Source organism: Vidua macroura, chromosome 1 (assembly GCF_024509145.1).
Source record: "Vidua macroura isolate BioBank_ID:100142 chromosome 1, ASM2450914v1, whole genome shotgun sequence".
Lineage (NCBI taxonomy): Eukaryota > Metazoa > Chordata > Aves > Passeriformes > Viduidae > Vidua > Vidua macroura.
The window spans coordinates 27,225,282-27,248,962 of record NC_071571.1 but is presented as its reverse complement, the minus strand read 5'-3'; the positions used below and the strand labels follow the sequence as shown (position 1 = coordinate 27,248,962).

Here is a 23,681-nt window from a genome sequence, read left to right as displayed (position 1 = left end):
TGACCACTTCCCTGGGAAGTCTGTTTCAGTTCCCAACTGGGTGAAGAACCCTTTCCTAATGTCTAAATTGCACCCTGACACAGTCTCAGGCCATTCCCTCACATCCTTTCAGTGGTCACCAAAGAGAAGAGATGGGCACCTGCTCTTCTTCTTGACCACTTTTAGTCAGTTTTCTCTTTTATTTTGAAGTGTTGCATTCATACTCTCCATTTCTCCAACAGTTGAACTTGATTTTTTTTTTCAACTTGTGCTAATAAAGCAATTATTGTCAGCACAATTGAAGAGCTGTGTTTAAACTGTGGAGTGTAAGATAAAAAGCTATATTCCTTCATATGAATACTTGGACACAGTGCTTCTACTCCAACAATAGGTGACCCAAATTATTTTACAGTCGAGCTACCGCATCTACTGTGTGCTGTCAGATGCCAAGAAGCATAAATATAATTGTATTGTGTGAACAAATAACTAGAAGTTTCCTATCTTGTTACTGTATAATAAGTCTTTGGATATTTTGGGGAAGGAACTAAAGTTAGGTTTATTGAGCTTAGAATATACAAGTAACAGTGCTTAAAAAAAGATACTTGAGAAACAATTAAAGAGCATTGTTGACTTTCATGAAGGGGTAGAGTGCCTCCTCAGGAAGTTTGCTGGTGATACAAAACTGGGATGAGTGATATCCCAGAGGGCTGTGTAGCCCTTCAGAAGGGAAAGATCTGGACATTTGGGAGAGATGGGCAGAGAAGAACCATCTGATATGCAACAAGGGCAAGTGCAGGGTCTGGATTTTGGGGAGGAATAACCCCATGTACCAGGACTAACCGCCTGGAGAGCAGCTCTATGGAAAGGGGCCTGCAGGTCCTAGTGGACAATGAGCTTTCCATGAGCCAGTAATGCCCTTTGTGGCCAGAAATGCCAATGGTGCCCTGAGGTGCATTAGTAAGAGCATTGCTGGGAGGTTGAGGGAGATGATCCTGTCTCTCTACTCAGTCCTGGCGAGGCTGCACCTGGCATCCAAGTCTGGGCTTCTCAGTACAAGAGAGATATGGAGCTCCTGGAGCAGATCCAGCTGAGGGTGACAATGATGATTAAGGGACTGGAGCATCTCTCTTATTAGGAAAGGCTGAGGCCTGTTCATCCTTGAGAAGACTGAGAGGGGATCATATCAATGCCTGTAAGTATTTGAAGGGAGGATGTCAAGATGATGGAGCCAGGCTCTTCTTGGTGGTGCCAGGTTTTGGGACAAGAGGCAACAGGCAGAAACTGAAGCACAGAAAGTTCCACCTGAACATGAGGAAGAGCTTTTCTACTGTGAGAATGACTGAGCACTGGAAGAGATTGCCCAGAGAAGTTGTGGAGCCTCCTTCCCTGGAGGTATTCAAGAGCCTTCTGGGCACAATTCTGTGCCATGTGCACTAGAGGATCCTGCTTGAGCACAGACCTCCAGTGGTCCCTTAACATTAACCATTCTATGATTGTTAAAGACTATATTAATGAAACTTCCCTCCCTATTCTTTGTAAATCCTTATGTTCCAACTCCTTACTTTTGTGTGACCTGATGTTTCCTTAAAGAACTTGTTTTTCTTCTTAAGTAAGAAGCTTTTATTCAGGACATGGCTATCCTGTTCTAAAAAGTTGCACCCCTATTGGCTGATGATCTTTCCCTAGGAAACATGCTGTATTCTTCAAATCTTTTTCAAGACCAAAAATTGCTGAAGAGCATCAGGCAGCAATACTGTTGTAAAGGGTTAAGTGGTGTACAGAACTCAAATATCCATCAAATAGCCATCTTTCTAAAATTCAATCTGATGATAAAATTTTACAACTTATACAATTAAGTTACTTAAGATGATATTGCAAGTTTTTTAATCTCTGTTTGAGATGTAGATTGTGTCAGTGATATCAGGAGAAATATGTAAAGTGGTGTAACAGGTGTGGATAACATGGTGCAACCTTTATAATATTTACAGTTGTCTGTAATTTTTTTTTTCCTGGTAAGTCCTGATAAATTATTTAAAACAAAATCTTAAGTGAGAAATGTCAAATGTATTCATTCAAGTAAAACTGGTGGGAAATATTAAGTTGTTGTATAGGTACTCTGGGCTTTCAGTGTGATTTTCTGATAGAATGTTTTAGTCTTTACTTAACTGAATAGAGACATTCCTAAAAAAAAAAAAAAAAAAAAAAAAGGTGAATTAGACTCATCTCTTTTTGCTTCCAGCAATTACTTGTCGCAGACAAGATGGAGGACAAGCTGACATCAGTGAGTGCCTTAAATACTCTGGCCCATTACCACCCTTAACACAGATGTGCCAGATTCCCTGCCAAGATGACTGTCAGTTTACGAACTGGTCAAAATTTTCTCCCTGTAATGGGGACTGTGGAGGAGTCAGGACAAGAAAACGCACTCTTGTTGGTAAGAGTATCAAGCAAAATAATGCTTCTTTTATTTATTATTGATAATGTTTTGTTTAAAACCTGAGGACTTCAGAGGTTCCCTTATGACAAGTGTTATAGTGCCAGAAAGCAGATCCAGTGTCATGCTCTGTATACTGCTGGTGGAACAATACCCAGGAGTAGAAACTCGTGCCATATATCAGAGACTTTTGGTATGGGTAAGTAGCTAGAGAGAAGATGGGAGAACATAGAAGAATACTTTTTTTTCCTAAATATAGTGCACATAGTAGTTCTTTTGTTGTTGTTGTTCTGTTGGGGTTTTTTGTTTTGTTTGTTTGTTTGCTTGTTTGTTTTCTTTGTGGGTTTGTTTTTTTTTTTTTTTTTTGACAGACAAGTCAGTGATCATCTCACCTTAACAGGATCAGATGTTAATCCACTTGCCTTCCTCTTCCCACACTTGCTCTCAGCTAAAGCAGACATCCTTCTTTCCTGCTGTTCTTTGGTGCATTTAGAATTACTATGGCAGCTGAGTGTTTTACATCATTTTGCTATAGATCACCATTTTCAGCCTGAAGCTTTGGCTTGCCTTTTTTGAACTTGGCTGCAGTCTTGAATGTCGGATTTATGATTAAGCCAGTCCTTTCTCTGGCTGAATGTTTGCTCTCCCAGTTCTTTCTTTCACCATTCTTCATTGTCTACATCCAGCATCACAGACCACATGAGGCAAAACACTGCCTAATTTTTTGCCTTATTTCTTGAGACAAGTAATAATGCTCTTATTTTGTGTCCCAAGAAGCATCTTTAAGTTTTACTTTGCAGAATAAAGAGATTTATCAGTGATGCCCTTGCCACAGACTTGTCCTAGTTGTACATAATGGACACTGTTCCACTTTGAAACATTTTTTTCTTCAACTTCTTTTTAATCTGTTGTTTGTTCATTTTGGGTTTTTTTAAATTATTTTTTCTTCTGCATAAAGTGAAAAAAAAACCCCCATGCCCTGCTTCTAAATTATATTTGAAACCTCAAGAGTGAGGCTTGGCCTGTGTCACAGCACTGTTTGCCAATTAGTCTGTATTGTCTGTGGTACAGGAAAGCTAGCTAAGGGGGGTGCCCATTAGCAGGCTCAGAAAGAATGTGATAGGATCCAAACCCTGTCCCCATCTCCATCCCCCTGTAAATCAGAAGACCAGTGGAAAATGAATAATTCATGATCTTCAAGAAGCCTCACTGTGACTGTCTAATAATTCCGGTAATCTTTGTGTCAGGTTTGCTTCCAAAAGGGAAAAAAATGAACAAAACTGACTAACAGTATTTTTCCTTATTTTAAAAGCAGAGCAAGAAAGTACATATTCTTCCTACCACAATATTAACACTTTGTGGTACTTTCTGTCCTCATTTGAGTTACCCCTTCAAACTTGCCAACTCTGTGATATGTGCTATGGTGTATTCTCTATGGCAATGTGTTACCCAGAGTAATTCGTAATGCTTGACTTGGAATAAATTCATAATTATTCTTGGTAAATACTTCCAGAGGAGAAGCATACATTCAGTAAGAAATTGTGTTGTCAAAAGAATGAGAAACTTTTCTCCAGGTACCCATTTTCTCTTCTATTCTAAATGAAGACAGTAGCAAATACAAGAACTAAGGCTACTGCAATGTCCAATGCCTTGTTTTGAATAGTGAGGAAAATGCTACAGAATATTACATTTACAGTAATATCTAAGTTACAGCTACTTAGATGCTACTTAGTAACAACCACTACTTTTGCGAAGACTACTACATTAATTTATATAAACTGGTATGGAAAGGAAAACTAAGCAAACTTTACCAAAGAGAAGGTTTAAATGTATTTAATGGAAAGGGGAAATTGAGTGGATGACTATGTCCAGTTCAGGAAAGAAAGCAAGTACTGAATGGAAAAAAATTCAGGGAAGGAGCTTATTCTATTAGAGGGGAAGAATGGTAATTATGAACAAATGCACGATAAGAGGTGATTAAAGAAATTTGACATTTTGAAAGAAGGTACTAGTGTAGCAAAGATGCATGTTCTTCCTTCTTGACTTCTTCTTTCAACTTGAAAAAGCTTGATCCAGATAGAAATCTTATTATTGAATTGCACACTGCTGATGAAGTAGGAGGAAAGGAGTGTATTTTTTAATTGCTATCTTTTTTCAAACTTTACTCCTGAAATATTTTTATCCAAATTAAATATAAATTACATCTTCTTTTTTTAAAAAGAAACTGCCTTTGTGCAAATTGTAGTATCCACTACTTTAGAAATTCAAGTCAATAATCTAATTTAATAAAGATTAATATAACAGGTATTAAGAGTATGTATGTATGTAGTTGCAAGCACTTGTTACAGAACTCTAAATGAAATTTTTGGGAGATAAGCTGTAAACTGATACAAACTTGCTAATAACTATTTCTTCTTTCTAGGAAAAAGTAAGAAAAAGGACAAATGTAGAAATTCTCAGTTGTATCCTCTGATTGAGAATCAGTTTTGCCCATGTGACAAGTACAGTGCTCAGCCTGTGGGAAATTGGTCAGACTGTATTTTGCCAGAGGGTAAGATGGAAGTACTGCTGGGAATGAAAGTACAAGGAGACATTAAGGAATGTGGACAAGGCTATCGTTACCAGGCCATGGCATGCTATGACCAAAACAATCGACTTGTGGAAACATCACGATGCAACAGTCATGGTATTTACAAACCCATTTTCTTTCATCTGTTTGCTTATGTGCTTTATTTACATTTAACGTAATATATGCACAAGTAGAATTAGCAGATTAGTATTTATTGGTTAGGCTGCCTTTTATCCCAAGTTACCTTCAAACCCAGCACATTTTTGCTGACTTTTAAAATAGTAAAATTAAGTAAAATCGGGGTAAACTACTAAGTAAGTATTTTAATTGAAAAAAAAAAAATCTTATTTTTCCTGATAACTGCAGCTAGAAATTTGAGAATAAAGCCGTTTAGAACGAGCAAAATCACAAAAAATAAACAAACACAGGACTGTTTTGGAAAGGCTGAAATTATTTCCACAGATTTTTTTATATAGCTTTAGACCCTTAAATAGCCTTATCTCTACCATTTGTTCTTCAGCACCTTAACTAACAGGCATGCACTGACCTAAGTTCAACAGCATACAGCATGTTTTCTCTTTGTAAATCTGTCATGTGCAAAACTAGGATGGTTAAAGACTTTATATTCTTTGTATTTACATTGCTCCAGGAAGGAACAGTATTCTTTCCTAAAGGGAATGCATCTGTAGCATTAGGATCAAAACTGGAAGTTTCTGGTTTTCAGTGGGCCAGAAATGTGCTAATTGACATCAGTGGAGTTTTTGTGTTCATTTTTTTCCTGTTTGTGGTGAAAACTTGTATCTGAGAAATTGGTATGAAAAGCTGGATGTTAGTGATGTTAAAAGGTCAATCTAAGTTTAATTCACATATGCATTCTACCCTTTAATGTTAAATTAAGATAACAGAAATTTCATTTATTTACTTAGATATATTTAAAATAGCTAATCAAAGAGATTGAATTGAATAAGGCAATTTTAATTTGCACTATTAATTCCAGTTTAGAGATATGATAAACTAGAAATTCAATATATCAAGTCAAGGTGTTAGCATATACTAAATTAGGACTACATCACTTTTCAGCATTAAGATCAGAGTGACCTTTGAAAAGTGGAAAAATTGTAAAAGCACTTAAGTATGTAGGAAACTAGGGGAAGTGATGGCCCACTGCCAATCAGTTTTCAATGACTTGAAGAATGGGGCACTGCCAGCTTTTGTGTCAAAAAAAATAAGGGAAGAAATATTTGTCCCAAGAGCATGTTGTTGGTGTTGTATGTGGTAAGCAACATGCTGCTGCTAGGAACAACTTTTTGTATAGAACAATGCGGCGTGGGTTTTTGCTCTCCCCGGCCGCACGCGGCTCTTGGGAGCCCGGCTGTGGCGTAGCTTCCACGTGCTGCCGGGGTTTGCTGCCGCGGGTTCCCGGACACGGCTCCGTGTCTCGGGTGCGTGGGCTGGCCAACCGCTGTTACCGTGCGCTAGGGATCCGGCAAAGAGGAAGGAATTTGTCCATTTACTCCGTGCTTGGCAGGAACGGTTTATTGGTCATGTGGCGCGGTTCGATGGAAAGACGCGACCGCTCCCGGCACTCGCATGGGAGAAAATGGCGTCTGACTGCCGGCGGGATAGGGCTTTATGGAGGGGCGGGGCGAGAGGATCCACGGCCAGCCGCCCAATAGGGGCGGCTGCCGTGGCGGTGACGCCAGCAACCGCGACCAACCAGAGAACCCCGCAGGGGCGGGCACCGAGCCAGAGCGGGCTGAGCGGGATCGTGTGGCCAGCACGGGGTTTCCCGGGGCCGGACGGCAGGGTGGTTACAGGAGCGGCAGAGGGGTAAGAGCCGGCAGCAGGCAACATGGGGCCAGAAACCGCGGGGGGGGGACAACGCGGGGGAAACGCGGGATTACAGAACTTGACTTATTTTAACATAAATTAAAAACCCTAATCTAAACCCAAACTCCGGGATGCAACAGAACAAGGATGGATGTAGCTGCTTTCAGGCCCTAGCAGTGCATTTTGAGGTGCAATTCCATTACAAGAATCAAAGAAATAGAAGAGGAGTAAAAAAGTATTAAAAAAGTATATTCTAAACCATCATTGTTTAACCTGACATAACTCTCTCTCCATGGCAGTAATTTCTGATCCAATAGATTTTATCAGCGAATGTGGCCTACATTCACAGTGACCACAATGAATAGTAATCCACTGGAAAAGCTGCTAACAATGTCTTACTGTTATTCCTGCTATAGCCAGGGCTATTGTTTATATGCTATTAGCACTCACAGGCATCGTTCCAAAAACATAATATAGCATTGCTTTGTTGTGCTCTTTCTTTTTCAAGTTCCATCCTTTATTTGTCATGGGAAACTTGAAGTCTCTTTTAACTGTAAAATGGAAGTCTTTTCTTGTCATTACTGTATTTATTGTAGGTTGGGAAGCCGAACACTTTGTTTTTAGGTGTTGTTTTCTTTTGAATTCTTTCTTTCTAGATCAGCTCACTGAGGTGTCTGGTTCCTTGATATTCCACTACACCACCCCCCACCTCACACCCCTCCTGTCTGTGTTTTCTCATCAGTTCCATCTGAGAGGGAGAGCACACATTAACTTGGTCCATGGTGTAATGTGTGAGCAGATGAAGCTTGGAATTCATATTGAACTAATCCTGTATTCCTTCTACTTTCCCAAAATTGTTTGACAGGAATTTCATGTATACAGGGAATGAAGTATCTAACATGATTTTGATAAATGTTTAAACTGATGCTAATGAATACATCATTAAATTTATGGTTTCCTTTCCAGTAGATCCTGTGTTATTGACAGGTATTGTACATACATATAGTATAGGCTTACATAAAGCTTACCTAATTTATTATCTGCCTTCAGCAGTTTTCCAGGTTTAGCATACTTTTGCAAATACAAGGGAGCTAGAAGAAATTATATAGCTTTTTCAATCTCATTTTGGTATATGTTTACTGCCTCTTCTGAATAACTACTTTGCATTCATAGATTACATTCCGATGGTTTATTTTATTTTTCTCAACTGTACAAACTGCTGCTTTGCCAGTTAAGTCTTATTTTATATTTTCCCAGTATTTATTTACAATGATTTTCTTGTTATTCTCATGCCCTTGTTGTATGGCAGTTCTTCAGTTTGGCATCTTCTCTAGGTTTCAGTGTGATCTTTATTTTGTTTGGTTTTGGTTGTTTTTTTTTTTTATTGTTGTTGTTTGGAGTTTTTTGTTTTGTTTTGTTTTCTTTAAGAACAAACATAAAAGCTATATGATGCCAAATCAACAAGGGACTTCTGTAGTATGACAATAGTACCCCACCTGCTAGAAAATAAAAGTGCCTTGTAGTTTCCCATCAATCTGCATTTGACTTTTTAAGCAGAACTTGACAGGACACATAATTCAAGCCTGCTTGGGTTATTTTTATAAATTTTAACAGAGGTGCTTATTTCCCTACAGCAATGATTTTTCACTAATTTTCTAACTGATTTTTTCACTGGATTTTTCTCTAATTTTTTTAAGTGATTTAAAGTGTCATCAGGTTTTTCTTCTATGTTACCTGTTTTAGTTCCTGTGGGTCTCTTATTTCTTTTCCAAGTAATATATTATTTAATTGCAGTTTTTATAGGATATGATTTGGCAAATTAGCTTGTACTAGGAGGGAAAATAAGACCAACATTTAAGGGAAGATATTTCCTGTCTGGTATCCAACTTGAGCTTTTGTTGTCTTCTCTCACTGTGAAATCCTGAAATGGGAAATGGAGATAATTGAACCTCTTCAGCTGTGACAACAACCTCTAAATCTGACAAGAGAGACAAACTGCACCCACACTGATGTTATTAATACATCATGAGATATGTTTTTTTGATATATTCAAATGACACAAGAAACTCAAATTGTGAGACTTTCAAAAGTTTTATGTAAATACTACCATGTAAATTTACAAAGCCATGAACAGGCCGGTGTTGCAAGCCATGTTGTTTTGAGTGGAAGAAATGAGAAGACAGACCTGCTCTGCTGTGCCAAAAAATTCATAAGCTGCTTGTTTTGCAAAATGTTGCTTGCTTATCATCACAATTCGGTTGATTTATTCAGAAAAGAAAAGGTAAACAGAACCAGAAGAAAAAATACTTCAGGGCTCTCTTTCCTGCCTGGCACATTTCATGTTCAAAAGATTTAAGAAGAGTTAACTAACAGACTGTTTCACAGACACCAAGGACCCAAAGGACAGAGGTGACACAAGGACCACCCTAAATTAGTATACCCATCTGAGGATTCTTGTGATAATTTTTGAAATTTGGGTGCAGTTATAAAGTCCCAAGTGCATACTAGTTTCTCAAGAAGACAGGAGTGAGAAAAGGAAAGGCAAGATATAGTTAAATAATTCTATTGGTACTGCTAGGTTAGAACTGTGGGAAGAAGAGGACAGAAGTCCTTCTGCAGAGGGTCCTTAGCTTTCTGTAGCTTAACAGGTGCTTAAACAAATCTCAAATAAACAGTTGAAAGTCAGCCTAAGTTTTAGGTGCAGAGAGACAAGGTGGTTTGTTTTTTTCCTTACTTTCTTTTTTATCTGTGTTAAAAAATGCCAAACATTTTGACTTTCCTTTTCAAAATATTTTGTTTCTCATTTTAGTTAAATTTATTAGTAAGAAAGTTTATACTATTCAGCGGCCATTTGAAATATTCTGCCACTGGTATTTTTCATCCATTCCAGTTCTGCAGAGTGTGGGCAAGAGCTAAGAGCTTCCAGGTGTCAGCAGGTGTGGGAACATCAGCTAAAAGGGGTAACTGAGCTGCTCTTTATCTGTTTCCCTTAGTGGAAGGCACATAAATTGCCCTTTCTCTGCTTCCTGCTTTTCGATACTACATAGATAATTTTATTGGAGAAATATAAAAACTTATTTTGTTAGTCAAGTGTGAGAGGGTTTTTTTCCCCATTAGAAAAGCCACAGTTGGTTTTCGTAGCTTTATCCCTGCCATGAGTAGTATACTGGAGCTCTGTGGATAATGACATGTGTCTGCCAACAATCTGTTTCCATGTATTTGTGAAAAAATCTTCATTGTTCCTTTAAATTGTACCTTGGAATTTTCATGACAAAAAAATCAAAACCAAGCCACTGCCATGATTATGAATTAAACTATTTGCTCTTCAGTATTTAGTTCTTCTCCACCATATATAAATTATGAATCATGACCCACATAAGCTGAGTGGTGCTTGTGTTTGTGTGTGCCTACTGAAAGCAAACAGAGTGGCATGGCAGACAGATGCAGCATTTTTATATAGGTCGTATTACTCTTCTTAATTCATGTCCGTTTACTGTTAAGACCTTAGGCACAGTCAAGCAGTCAGGATAGTTTGTCTGCTGCCTTATTAGTGTGAGATTATTTCCCCCTTCAGCATTAATTAAATGAGATGCATTGATTTGTGCTGACTCTACAAAGCCCTCTGTGGCTACAAGGCTTATGTGGAGGATTAGAGAGGAATATCTGCATATCAGTGAATACTTTTGCAACAGCTGCTAGGAGTATCAATGTGAATGGAGGAATTTTGTATTTAATTGCTTATATATGCAATAAAATAAAATCTTGTGTGGTATAACAAAGTCCATATAGTCTAAGGTATTTGTCACAGCTTGCTTTATCCACTTCTATTAGGATTTTTAGACGTGTTTTTTTTCACTCTCAATAGTCTAACCTGAAGCAATGCAAATTTATACAGAAAAAAAAATGGTGTTAAAATTTAATTGAGACTTTCTGTTTAATGTTTATTCAAAAGTAAATATATTTCCCCTAGGAAATTCTAATCTAGTATGGTAATAAGCCTAGGTTCTCAAATTATTATTAAAAGACTTTACTGTTTCATATTCTATATATTTTCTCATATTTTTTAAAATCTATATATATTTATGTCATGTGTTCTCTAGCAATAAGTTACCTATTGCCCTGCACCAGATGTCCTACCTTAGGCCTCTGAATTCTGGTGCCTCCACATCTGCCTTGTTAACAGGACATCAGTCTTAAAGCAGTCATCCATCAATCCAAAGAGCTGTAGTTAGTTCACCAGAGGAAGAATTACTGATGCAGTAGATAGTTAAGCATGAACAATTGCTCTCAGATTTTGAGCCTTTGAAGGGTAATCCTGAAAAAAAGAAAGAAAAAAAATCTTATGGTGTTCAATCTATCTTTCCATGGATCAAACATAAATATGAATAGTCTCTAGAAACACATATCTTCTGATAAAAATGAAATGCAAATACTTGTATATTTCTTTGTCCTGGAAGATGAGATCCATGAACTTTGTATTTCCTGAAAAAAAAAAAGAAATCTATGAGAACAACATAAACCATTTTGACATTGCAGGTTTTTTTCTTTGAAACATAGAATGACATTTAGTCATGCAAGTAGGAGCATAATTCTGTCAGTCCTAGGGACAAAAGAGTTCATGTAAACATTTTGTGAGATATTCATGTTTGCACCCTTCAACAAGAGTAGTCAGTCTGTTCCTACACATTGCACGTGCAGTTTGTGGGGAAAAGTCTTATATCCACCTACTTATCCTGCTTTGTCATTAGAGAAAGCATGAAGTCCATTAAGGTCCTCCCTTATAAATTCTCCATCACATCTGTTAATTATTTTGCTCTAGGAGTCCAAATTTTATAGCCAATTAGCAATGGGACAGTAAACTTTTCCCTTTTACTAATGAGTTCAGTTCATAGTCCTAGTGGTTCAAAGCCATTTGTTAAATTGTGGTTCAGTAATCTTTAATGACAGAATAGCCATGTTCTCACTCATAACAGACAACTGCCCATTTCACAGCCTTATAGGAGCTGAAATAATTGAGAAACTACTGCCCTGGGAACTGACACAGGCCCTTAGATATAGGCAACTCTTTCCAACACCTCTCTGGACCATGCAGGGCCTGTAGCCTGTGCCACCATGGTCCCATCTCTCCAACATCCCTCAGATGACATGAGGAGAAAGAAGCATGCAGGAAGCATGCAGTGAGACACTTCAGTCAGGATGAGAAACAGCAGGCAAAAAGTGAACTGCTGATGTCCAGAGAATATATCTTCAGCCCTTAAATTATTGGGTTTCTATTTCACTGTCCCTCCTTCACCATCTCATCTCTTCTTCATAGACATTTCACTGCTCTCATTCTTTTCTTCTTGCATCTATTGTATTTCTTGCTTGCTCTTTTAACCTCAAAATTCTGTTATGACTTTTGGTGCAGTTATATTAACCAACCAGTCTGTGTGATATAATTGGGTGACATTCCACCATAGAGATGCTTACCCACACACTAGAGGCTTATTTCTGTAATAAGGTTCTATACTAACACATACACAAGGTTGGTCTAACACAAGCAGCACCTTTTCAAGGGTGATTTGATCAAACTGAAAAAAGCACTGAAAGTTTAAAAATTACTCCTTCACATCCTTTTCATGTCAGAAACTATCTATCTGCATCACCAGTCTCATTTGCATGTAGTATTTCTGGTTTCTGCATTTCAATATTTCTCTATATCACAACATTCTGTCTTCTCCCCTGCAAAAATTTTTGCAGTGTGAACAGTTTATAAGTAAAACCATCTGAAATTTAACAAAAACAACAACAACCACCAAGTGTAAACTTTTCAAAGTTCTTGAACATCTGCTTTCTTGGATTTGAGGGAAGACTGCTATGAACTTATGGAGATCATCCTTAATCACTTTAAAAGATATGCTGACTTCATACACAAAGACAGGCATCTGAAACAATGACAAGTCCAGAGAATCTTTTCCTGAAAAGTACCATTTGATAGGTAGTAAGTGGAGTGGAACAAGTAATTTTCAGCAAGTAATTTTTTTTTTTTTAATTCACTCTTCTTTCTTGACTAAAGTGCTATCTGTAAGCAATTTGAAGTGTGCTTCTTCCTCAGTTCTAAGGGAGTCCAGTAGAATAGCTAAATGTTAAATAGTCTGTTGAGCAAAATACTGAGGCCCCTGAGAGGAAATATATGCCAAGGGATGAATATGCCAAAAACTTTTTGATGTCATATATAACAAGGTCATTTTCATTCTGCATACTAATTACATATGGAATGCAAATCAGAGAGCACAGTGTTTGTATTGCTTTCCTTTGTCCTCTATTTTGATTTGTGAGAACATTCTTTGTTACATTTCACTCTCTGGCCAGAGAATGCCAGTGTAAGCTCTTGAGAGCATTTTGTTCTGTTTGTGCTTCACCAAGATATTACTTTTGGCAGGATGTTTATTTCTTTTCTTGTCTTTCTTTGTTTCCATGTAGTGTCTCCTTAAAATTCTCTTGACTTTATGTTCTGAGCCATTTATTTCCTCTTCCCTCTCACTGTCTTCTTACCCTTTGCTCTATTCCTGCTTAGTCTCTCTTTTGTTTTGCATTTTCTCTGTTGTTTTGAATTCTGACTCTTTGACATTAAAAGTAACTTCATAGAATTGTATCCTGAGTTGGCAGTGATCCACAAGGATCATGGAGTCCAAGTCCTGGTCCTGCAGAGGACACCCCGAGTCATACCATGAACCTGAGAGCATTGTCCAAATATTTGAACTCTGCCAGGCTTGGTGCTGTGACCAATTCCCCAGGGAGCCTGTTCCAGTGCCCAACCACCCTCAGGGTGAAGAACGTTTTTCTAATATATAATCTAATCTTTGTGTTCTTCTCTTATTTATTGTCTTTTCTCTCTGTTTGGAGAAGCCGTGAAATTCCTTTGTGGACTTCCTTAACAGTGTTAGTATACCAGTGGTTTGGAGTTTTTTAATGCTTGTCTTGCATCTTACAAAAGAATAAGTGTTTTTCTCTCCACTCTCCAAAAATGCTCTACACTTCCAGAATCTCCAAGTGATCCTACCTTGTTAGAGCTCCTTTTTGGTGCTTTCGTTGATTGACTCCATTCTTGTTCTCTTCTCAACATGTCTTTTCCATTCTTCTTGTTCAGCTGTTTAACTTTCGTATGTGGAGTCTGGGTCTTGACACTTTTCTGAGAAAATAGGAAAGAGGGAGAGGAGAGCATCATAGGCCAGATATCATGGAGATGACACAGGAAAGAGCTGTATGGTGAACAGAAGCCATTCCATGAAGCTTGCAGGATTAAGGACCCAGTATAAGATTGCAGTTCAGTATTTTTTCATTATAGAGTATGTGGGTAGTGTCATCTGGACCACTGCATCCTCTACAAAATGCATTAACATATCAGCAGGTTGCGTTTTCCATGCTATAACTCTTTATAAGACTCTATATCTGTAGTAGGATGCTGTTTTGCCTTTTTTGCATTCTATGGTAAGGCAGTTCTAGTGGCTGACTTCAATGTTGATATTTCATGGATAGTATAAAGGTTGCTCTAGTGATATGGTTTCATTTGATAGTTTATGGAATCACTTGAAATATAGCTCAGGGTAATTAAAATGTTACCTGGCAATTGCATATAGTATACTGTATTTGATAAAACTTCTGTCTGCAAATTTCTAAATATGTTGTTAAACTTGTTGCCCTTGTTTGGATGAATTGAAGGGAAATGAAACAAAATAATTTCTAATTTGTCAATCATTTTAGTTTAGTATGTTCCACACAGGCTTCTTTTGGTAGGCTATGAAGTGTTATCAAAATGCCAAAATACCGTGGTATTTCGGGATTTTGATAACAGAGAAGATCTCTTTCAGAGTTACTAAGACAATCTCAGAGGTCTATGGACATTAAAATAAAGTCTTACTGAAGCAGTCTGTACTAATTCAGGCTACCTCCTTAAGGATGTACAATATATTTAAAGCAACTTGAATTTGGGTTTTTCAGACTTTAATTACCAGAGTTAGAAATTCTAACACATGGTAAATGGCATAACTGTGTTATAGTAGAAAGGTTTCTCCAGAAAAAAAGCACTATTTAGAAGTTATGTTGAAAGTAAAAGCAACATTTCAGAATCACAAGAAATTTCATAGAGCAATGAAATCTTCACTTAGTTCTATCAGACAGTAAGTATCATTAAACATTTATTGTTTGGAGGGAACTGTTTTGTTTAACTTGCTTTGGGTTTTTCCATTTTCATGCGGTAGCTTCCTGATTGTGTGAGTACATGATTTTGTATAGGACTTGTTGAAAGCACATTTCTGGTGAAGGTAGAGACTTTGATATTTATGCAATCAAACTTCAGTGCAGGCTGGAGCTCTGAGATAGGATGCATCAGATTTCTAGGACTCAGAGATGTCAGGTAAGGTGAAACGTAATTAATTTTGCATCTACTACTGCAGGGCAATCTATGTCAGCATCTCTGATATGCAGGGATGTGATCCTCAAAATTTTTTTTTTGTCTAACACAGTGTCCCCTTCATATATTTTCACTGAACTGGTTGCTCACATGGCAGCATATATTTAATAAGTATGCTTGATATTCAAAGTAATAATTGGAATATTATTATTAATACTCATTTTAAGGAAGATATGGTTGGTGAGCAGTAGTTTCACAGTGCTCAAGTCCAGGATGTGCTCTGTATATTTATTTAAATATTTAACACTTCTAAATAATGTAAAACCATACAGCATAAAACCATCACCTGAATTTGACCATAAAATACTATAAATGCTACTGTATGGGGTTTTTTTTAAACTTATTTTCTTTATATCTAAAACAAAATAACTATATCTAAAACAACAAATTGACTAGAAATAGATATATAGAATTGAAATGTGTTTTGATTCTTTACAAACCTTAAGATTTGTTGTTACTGGTTGTTTTTAGAAGAGACAGAACAACTTTACTTAGAAGCATAGGTTAAAAACAATTCAGCTCTGATGAAAAGACTGATCCCTTTTGAATTTAAAAAATTCTATATATCTGACAAACAATTGAAACATTCGAAGTCTAGCAAACTATGACAATCTTTTGCGGATGATCTTAGCCAAGTATGTGCCAATTTTGCAACTGTTTTCATTAAATATTTTAATGAAATATTTTAATACAAGTTTAAATTCACCCAGGTTTTTAATCTATAAAGTGAACATTTGCTAATGGTCAATACTTTGCAGATCTGACACAGGAAAGAGAAGAAGAGAGTTCAGGATATAGTTTTAGTAAACATGCAGTTAAGGCCAACTTTTATTTGATGTATTATAGCTTCTCCCTTAAATATTGGAATAAATTACACATATTGTAGAGCTATGGCATATGTTGCTTTTGAAAGAAAGCCATTTTCACTTATTCAGTGAATTGAGGCCTCATGTTACTCCCTGCAGACCATGTCATACCCCCTTCCAACCTCTCTGGACCAATGACTTAACCAAAACAAACATCTGCTTTTCCATTCAGTGCAATTATTCAGTGTGCTACTGGAGGCAGATGGTTGTTAATCGGCAGATCATTAATGTCGCAGGCTACTCTCTCTTTCTAGCCTTAGAAGGGTCACAAGGTGTTAAGTTCCCCTGCTCCAGGCTGGCGAGATGCATTTCTTCTCAGTTGGATTTTTGATGCATAACTGCAATTGAATTACTTGATACAGTTGTGGAGTATCCTTTAATTAAACCTTTTTTCCTTAAAAAAATTACACATATGATTTCGCAGAGTAAGAATGATGCCGCCAAGAGATGGTTAGTGTCAATTACACTGTAGCTGTCAGAAAGTTCGAATGCTGAAATCTAGAGAGTGTGAATCCTAATCAGATGGGATGATAAGCAGTGAGGATGCTCAGCTGCTACTCTAACAGTCTCCAGCTATATGTGTCAATTTGCTGCAGAATTTAATTTATCCCTAATGATAAAGAAATCTCTTTATTCACACAGTCCTGTCAAGTCAAACTTTGGAGAATCTAAATGAAGCAGACGAGGGCTTCAGGGAGAAGTCACAAACTGACATGCTGAAGAGATTTCACTTTCTCTTCCATTCATACAGGGTATATTGAGGAAGCCTGTATTATTCCATGTCCCTCAGACTGCAAGCTCAGTGAGTGGTCCAACTGGTCTCGCTGTAGTAAATCCTGTGGGAGTGGGGTAAAGGTTCGGTCTAAATGGCTTCGTGAAAAACCCTACAATGGTGGAAGACCCTGTCCAAAGCTAGATCACGTCAATCAGGTAATTTGATTTATTTTTACATTATCGATATAGCTTTTTCCAAACTTCAAATAACTTTTTTTTATCTGTATTTTTTTTGCTGTAAAAAAACAGTAAAATATAAGGAGCAGATGGAGGTAGAAGGAGTATGTGTTGGTTTAGAATTCCTCAGGCAGTAAAGGATCTGTGTTAGTTTCTTCCTCATCTGCAAGAATTTTGAATATTTCTTGAACTGCAGATTGCAGACAATAAAACATGCTTACATGCAGATTTTGAAGACTGTGTTTCCAAAGATCTCTTACCTGAAGGGATTCTCCAAGAAAGATGGAGAGGAACTTTGTACAGAGCCATGTAGTGGCAGGACAAGGAGGAATGGCTTCAAACTGAGAGTAGATTTATATTATATATTAGCAAGAAATTCTTCACTCAGAGGGTGGTGAGGCACTGGAATGGGTTATGCAGAGAAGTTGTGAATGCCTCATCCCTGGAAATGTTCCAGGTCTGGTTAGATGGGACTCTAAGCAAGCTGGTTCAGTGGAAGGTCCCTGCTTATGGCAGGGGGCTTGGAACTAGATGATCTTTAATGTTCCTTCTAATCTTCTAATCTTCTAATATATGACAGGGGATAAAATGTCTCATTACAGTTGCTCAAACTGGCAAGATTTTTAGTGCCACTCCCTGACCATTTTAGATCAGAAAACAAAACTCTCAGTCATCCCAGTGTCCCTTAGTGGGTTCTCCTCAAGCTGGAGCTTGACCTTCTTGGGTATGCTTGCCCTGATAGTGCAGTTCCAGTCACAAATACAATTCTGAAGTCAGTTTCCCAGTTGTCCCACAAACTGCACTTGATATTGCAGTATGGAGCAGTCTGACCATATAGTCTGGATCCTCTTCAAGTGAAACTAAACCATAAATTGTGAGCCAAGAGCACCCTGGGAGAGCTGGAATGTTTGGACTGCTAACAAGCATTTAGTCTTTGGGACCAAGTTTAGCACTGGCCCAAGTTAAACCCTGAAGTTTCTTTCCTTGGAGAGTTTTAGAAAGGAAAAGCATTTCTTGTCAATTAACTTATGCTATTCAAAGTTGATTTATATTCATATTACTGTTGAATTTAATTTAGTCTGCAGAGGCATATTAAACAACCACATGGTCTTTTCTGTAAATATTAAAAGATTTTTAAAAAATGTACTCTCAATTTACATTTGAATAAAAATGCATGTACTTAATATTATCCTATTGACATTTTGCTAGAACAAAATGAAATAGCTTGTTGATCTAATTTTCTACTTTAGGGGATGTAATTAGTTCTAATTTAGAAAATCATAAGTGTTTAACCGCAGCTAATAAACCAAGTTTGTGATCTGCTTTAACAAAATACGTACTAGAATGAGGGTTGCTGGATTTGGGTCAGCATGTAAATATGCTTTAAATTAGGAGGAACATATTTCAATAGGAGCAAATTATAGTCTATACAAAAGTCTTTTTCCTCCTTTAATATTCATGTAGTACATAATAGGCTTGTATTTTTCTGCATCAAAGGTGATTTTGCTGAAGGGCTGTTCGCCACTTCTGTGCAACACTATTGCCCTCTGCCGGTACTCTGACTCATTTGATTTGCGGTTACATGGTATTTGCCAAATAATATAGTTGATTCAAAGTATAATTATTGTAAAAATAAAATTGAAATATAGTACTTTCATGAGAAGGACGTTCCACAGATAATACAGGGATGGTGAAAAAATATAGATCCTATATTTTTCATTTTCAAATACATTCCCTTTCAATTCAGAAACATACACAGATATTCCAATTTTGAATTAGTTATTTAAACTAAATATTATCCACCATTCAGCTGGAAAAGAACTGACTTTTCAGAGTCATCATTCAATAATAATTCAATATAATGTGTTGAAGTTACATGTTTATTACTTATATATGTAACATTCTTATTTGCATACATATGACCCATAGTGGTAAGATTGGATCTTTGGTGCCCACAAGTATGTGTACTATGATTTACAGAAGAACTATGCTGTAAGATGCCATCTAGGAATTATGAACCTGGGGAAAGACTACAACATGTTGTCTAGCCCAGGGAACAGGAGATGGGAGGGAGAATGCTGGCAGTCTGTAGTACATACATAAAGGGCTGTTGCAAAGAAGGAGGAAATAATCCATTTTCCATGGCCATCATGGATAGGATAAAAAGCAGTGGGCTTACACTGCTGCAAGCAGATTTGGGTTAAGCCTTGGGAAAACTTTCTAGTAAGGCTAGGGAAACACTGAAATAAAATGCTTAAGACCTTGTTAAGAAGTCTTTCAGTGTCTCTCAGGGCTGACACCTGTGCCTGTGATTTGAGGAAGGACTGAGCACAGTGAAAGCTGAATGTGTCACTCAGTGTCTTTCGTCCTGGGCTGTGGATGCCAGGGTGGCTCCCAAACCACACTCCAGCTGAATAAAGCTTGCTCAGTACTCACTTCAATAGGCTAAAAGACATCATAATTACAGTAATAATAGAGTCAGGTGTGGTATAAAATCATGTCAATGGCCATAAGATGGTTTCAAATTAAGGGACTAATCTGAGACTGTTAGAGAAATTAAGGACATCCATCTTTTCATTGATTACAAGCATTATTTCCCCCCTTATCAGGAGTAGGATGAGCATGCAATTCTTATACCACCCAACTGCTGTGGCCTGCAGTCATAGCTACAAAAATGCCAGTAAGGTCAGGAGAACACTACTCACATGTTCAACGCAATATAAAATCCTCCTTTAGCTTTCTGTCAAGATATCCAAATTTAATGTTACTGCAAAAGCTGTTGAGTGTGTGGGTTTATGTACTTCTTCTTATGATAACCAGAGTCAGATATATAGACATTTCTCTGAATTAAAGCTTTCCTATTCTCATTTTGGAAATTCTGGAGAAGAATTCTAAATAAGAAATTTTCAGCAGACTCCAGTACCTCCCTTAACATGCATTTTCGCCACACATTTTTATGCCTTTTTTTGTTAATGTAGTTCAGAGAAGGCCCAAGAATGCTGACTATGCTGGTGGTCTTGTGCATGGGCTGATCAGCTGCATAGTGATATGAGATCAGAGTACACATTTAGTGTTCAAAGTGTTTTATTTCCTGTGGTATTTTGTTGCAGGTTAACCATCAAACCATCAGTAATCTTTTTCTACACAAGAAGGGTTGCTGAAAAGAAATCAAGAACTTGTTTAAGACAAGTCTTAGATTGTCCAGCAGTTTTAGTTGTGCTGACTTGATACCTAGAATAATATGTCAAATTAGCTGGTATAATTTCAAGGCAGTGGGCTTGAAGTAATTTATGCATAATTAAGATATTCCATGAAGGACTTAGGAACTTTGGAAGGATGAGAATTGACAGTTTCATTTATTTCTTTGAATCTATTGCATTTAATGCTGTCAGAAGAATTTCAATTGATAGAGAAGTCCAGTGCCCTCCAAAAACACTGAGGATTTTCTCTTATCTAAGAGAGACTGGATTCCTTACTGTGTAAAAGTTTGATGCTCATTATAGGCAAAAAGGGAGAACTGTTCAACTATCTAACCAAGAGACTAGGTAATATACAGTTTCTTCCTACCAGTTGTGATTTATAAAATTTATTTTCTTCCAAGGGCAAACTTCTTGCAAATTACCTTATGACAGCAAAGGACATCAAAGAGAAAAAATTAATGACTTTTTCTTTGCAGAAGTAACACAATATTGTCTATAATAAAATTGTATATTGTCTATAATGAAATTGTGTCTAAATTGATTCCATTAAAATATCTTTGCTTCACTTTAACAATTCTAACTTTTTCTCTTTGCTTTTTTTCTTTCTTTTCGGTTCATGAAAATACTTTCTTCAGGCACAGGTAAGTGTTTATGAAATAGAGATTTAAGCTCAACATATGCTTTTTGCTCAACATGTGTTGTCTGTCCTGTATTTTGTAATGTATGTTTGAGTCAGTACATGGAACACTAGAAATTACTATATATGAGATGCCATTTAAAAATTTGTATTCAAATCTAAACTTAATACTAATTCTGGTACACAAATACATTAGAGTGATTTTAAGCGTACACAATGAATAAATAAAGTGAATCAATATATATTGGTATAATTTCTCTTGAGGTCACCTCTCCTTAGCAATACAACCCCCACAACTAATAATTGGGATAATAATATAATAGTGGGGTGGAATTGTAGAGAAGAGATGTGAAGGACAGAGCTAAAACTCTGTGCTAGCAGAGTTTTAACAGCATTTTTTAAAAAGTTGTACTCATGAGCTAGCCTAGTTACAGACTTTATGCTAGTTCTGTTGATGTTTTTGGTGGAAATGGCACAGCATGGGCTTAGTGACAGAGAAAACCAGAGAATCCAGCATTCAATAGCTTCTGTCTTTTTGTTATTTCAGTAGTTTTCTAGCAAGTATTTAATCTGTATTATTACTACAGTTTCTAATTCATCGAGTTCATATTTTTTATTCTTCCCAAGAGCATTAATTCTTTTTTCTGTATGATCACTTTGCACGTTTATCTTACTTGTGTGCACCAAAACTGACACTGAATGTGGATTCCAGGTGTATGAGGTAGTCCCCTGCCACAGTGACTGCAGCCAGTACATATGGGTTACTGAGCCCTGGAGTGTCTGCAAGGTGACCAATGTGGACTTAAAAGAGAATTGTGGAGAAGGTGTTCAAACAAGGAAAGTCAGGTAAAACAGTATTGTTCCTCCTTCACTTTAAAGAATCTTCACCTTCAGTATTGGCTGTATTTAATTTGATGTAATTCTATGTAATGCCTAGTGTTGAGTCCAGACCTGGAGCCTGGCTGATTTAAATCAGAATAGATTCGGGAGGGCAATATGACTCTGTGTACTTGTTATGGATATAGACCTTGATTCCTAATTTAATCTATTGGTAATTAAAAGGCATCTGTGTATATTAAGGATTAATACTAAGAATATAAAAATTTTGAAGTTTTAATAGTTCTGGATTTAAAGTTATCAGCTGAAGTATGCACAAAATATGTCTAAACCATAGATGATTTGCATTATTCTGGTTTAGAGGTAAGCTAATGTCAAGCAAATCACCTGCCCAGGGGAATCACTGATAGGGATTATCTAAATTATGTGCATGCCTTTATGTTGCTGTCATCTGTGAAAACAAGGATTGTTTTTGACTCTTCAGCTTTTCTTGGGTATTCATAGATCAATACTTATTTCATTTATGTGCTGACAAAATGTTAAAATGCCTCAGAATACTGTAGAAGACATACTGTACAAAATCCATGGAAAATGAAGTTTATGTGCAGTTCTTTTTTCCAGATGCATGCTAAACACTGTGGATGGTCCTTCTGACACAGTAGAAGACTATCTGTGTGATCCTGAAGATATGCCACTTGGTGCTAGAAAATGCATATTGCCATGTCCTGAGGACTGTGTTATGTCTGAATGGGGATCGTGGTCTCAGTGTTCTTTGGTAAGAAGTATACTGAAGTGCCACAATTATAGTTTTGGGAGGATACTTTAAAAGTGTATGTATGATGTGTTTTGCAAAGATGCTGAACTGATTACACCTTTAAATATCTATATATAGTGTCATCTTTAGGGTTGTTTTGTGTTGGCTGCAAATGAAGTGTGACAGTAATTTCCATTAAGCTAAATTCTTCCAAAACACAAAATAAAATGTGCCCAGTGGTCTCTCTTCCCAGTGTGGGGTGCCTTCTCTGTGGTGGAATAGCTTTGGCAGTGGCTTGTGAGCTTGTCTTTGAGCCTAGCTCTGAGCCTCTGCATAGCAGCACAGTTACTGAACTAAAAATGTCACTATCCTGGTACGAGTAATGAAGGCGGCAGATCAAGACTGAGTATAGAAAAGTAATTTTGGGTCTCCTCTCCCCTTCCTTCCTGACAGGAGTTTCAAAAAGAAGTGTCAACCCCCCCCCAAAAAAAAAAACCACCAAAAAGTGTTTCAGGACCTCTGAGAGGCTTTGGTGCACTAGATTATAACATTTGGAAAGTGAGCATCTCAATATCCTGTTTCTGAGTGAAATAGTTCCAAAGTACTAATACTGAAATACACACTGGTTAGGAAAATAGAATGGTGTTACCAAGTTAGGTTAAAGAGAAGGGTTTCTCTTAGCAGGAACCTGTTATTTTACACTTGTGTTTTGTGACGGGATTATTTAAAAGGTTGTTGTATTGCTGCATAAAGTGGTATCAGGGTGCCAAAATATTTAAACTGTTTCCAATCTTACTTTCAAGCCATGCAATGGAAGTAGTGTCCGTGAAAGGTCAGCTGAATGCCTAAGACAACCAGATGATGGAAAGCCTTGTCCTGCTGCCACCGAGGCAGAAGCCTGCACTTTGAACAAGAACTGCTACCATTATGACTACAATGTGACAGGTATTTGTGTTATTATGCTCTAGTGACAGCCTAGGACCACATCTTACATCTCATTTCCATTCACCTTACAGGATGGATTTTCTGCTTTCCATTCTTACCTAGACACAGCTGCGGAACTTGTACTGAAAGCTGATTCAGGCTATTTGATTCAGATAAAATATTATATTGAGAATTTGTGTGTAAAATGTACATGCTGTAACTCCAGAAAAAGTATTACTCATATAATT

The 23,681-nt window shown here is 37.2% G+C and overlaps 1 protein-coding gene across 1 annotated transcript in view; it reads left to right on the top strand.

Annotated features, from left to right (window-relative positions):
• Positions 1–23,681, top strand: part of THSD7A (thrombospondin type 1 domain containing 7A) — a 121,422-nt gene that overhangs the window by 74,083 nt on the left and 23,658 nt on the right. Inside the window, exons 13-19 of the mRNA XM_053970462.1 lie at positions 2,219–2,413; positions 4,836–5,099; positions 16,882–17,060; positions 20,917–20,922; positions 21,631–21,764; positions 22,377–22,530; positions 23,313–23,454. Of these exons, the coding sequence (XP_053826437.1) occupies positions 2,219–2,413; positions 4,836–5,099; positions 16,882–17,060; positions 20,917–20,922; positions 21,631–21,764; positions 22,377–22,530; positions 23,313–23,454 (1,074 nt within the window). The remainder of the gene's footprint in view (positions 1–2,218; positions 2,414–4,835; positions 5,100–16,881; positions 17,061–20,916; positions 20,923–21,630; positions 21,765–22,376; positions 22,531–23,312; positions 23,455–23,681) is intronic.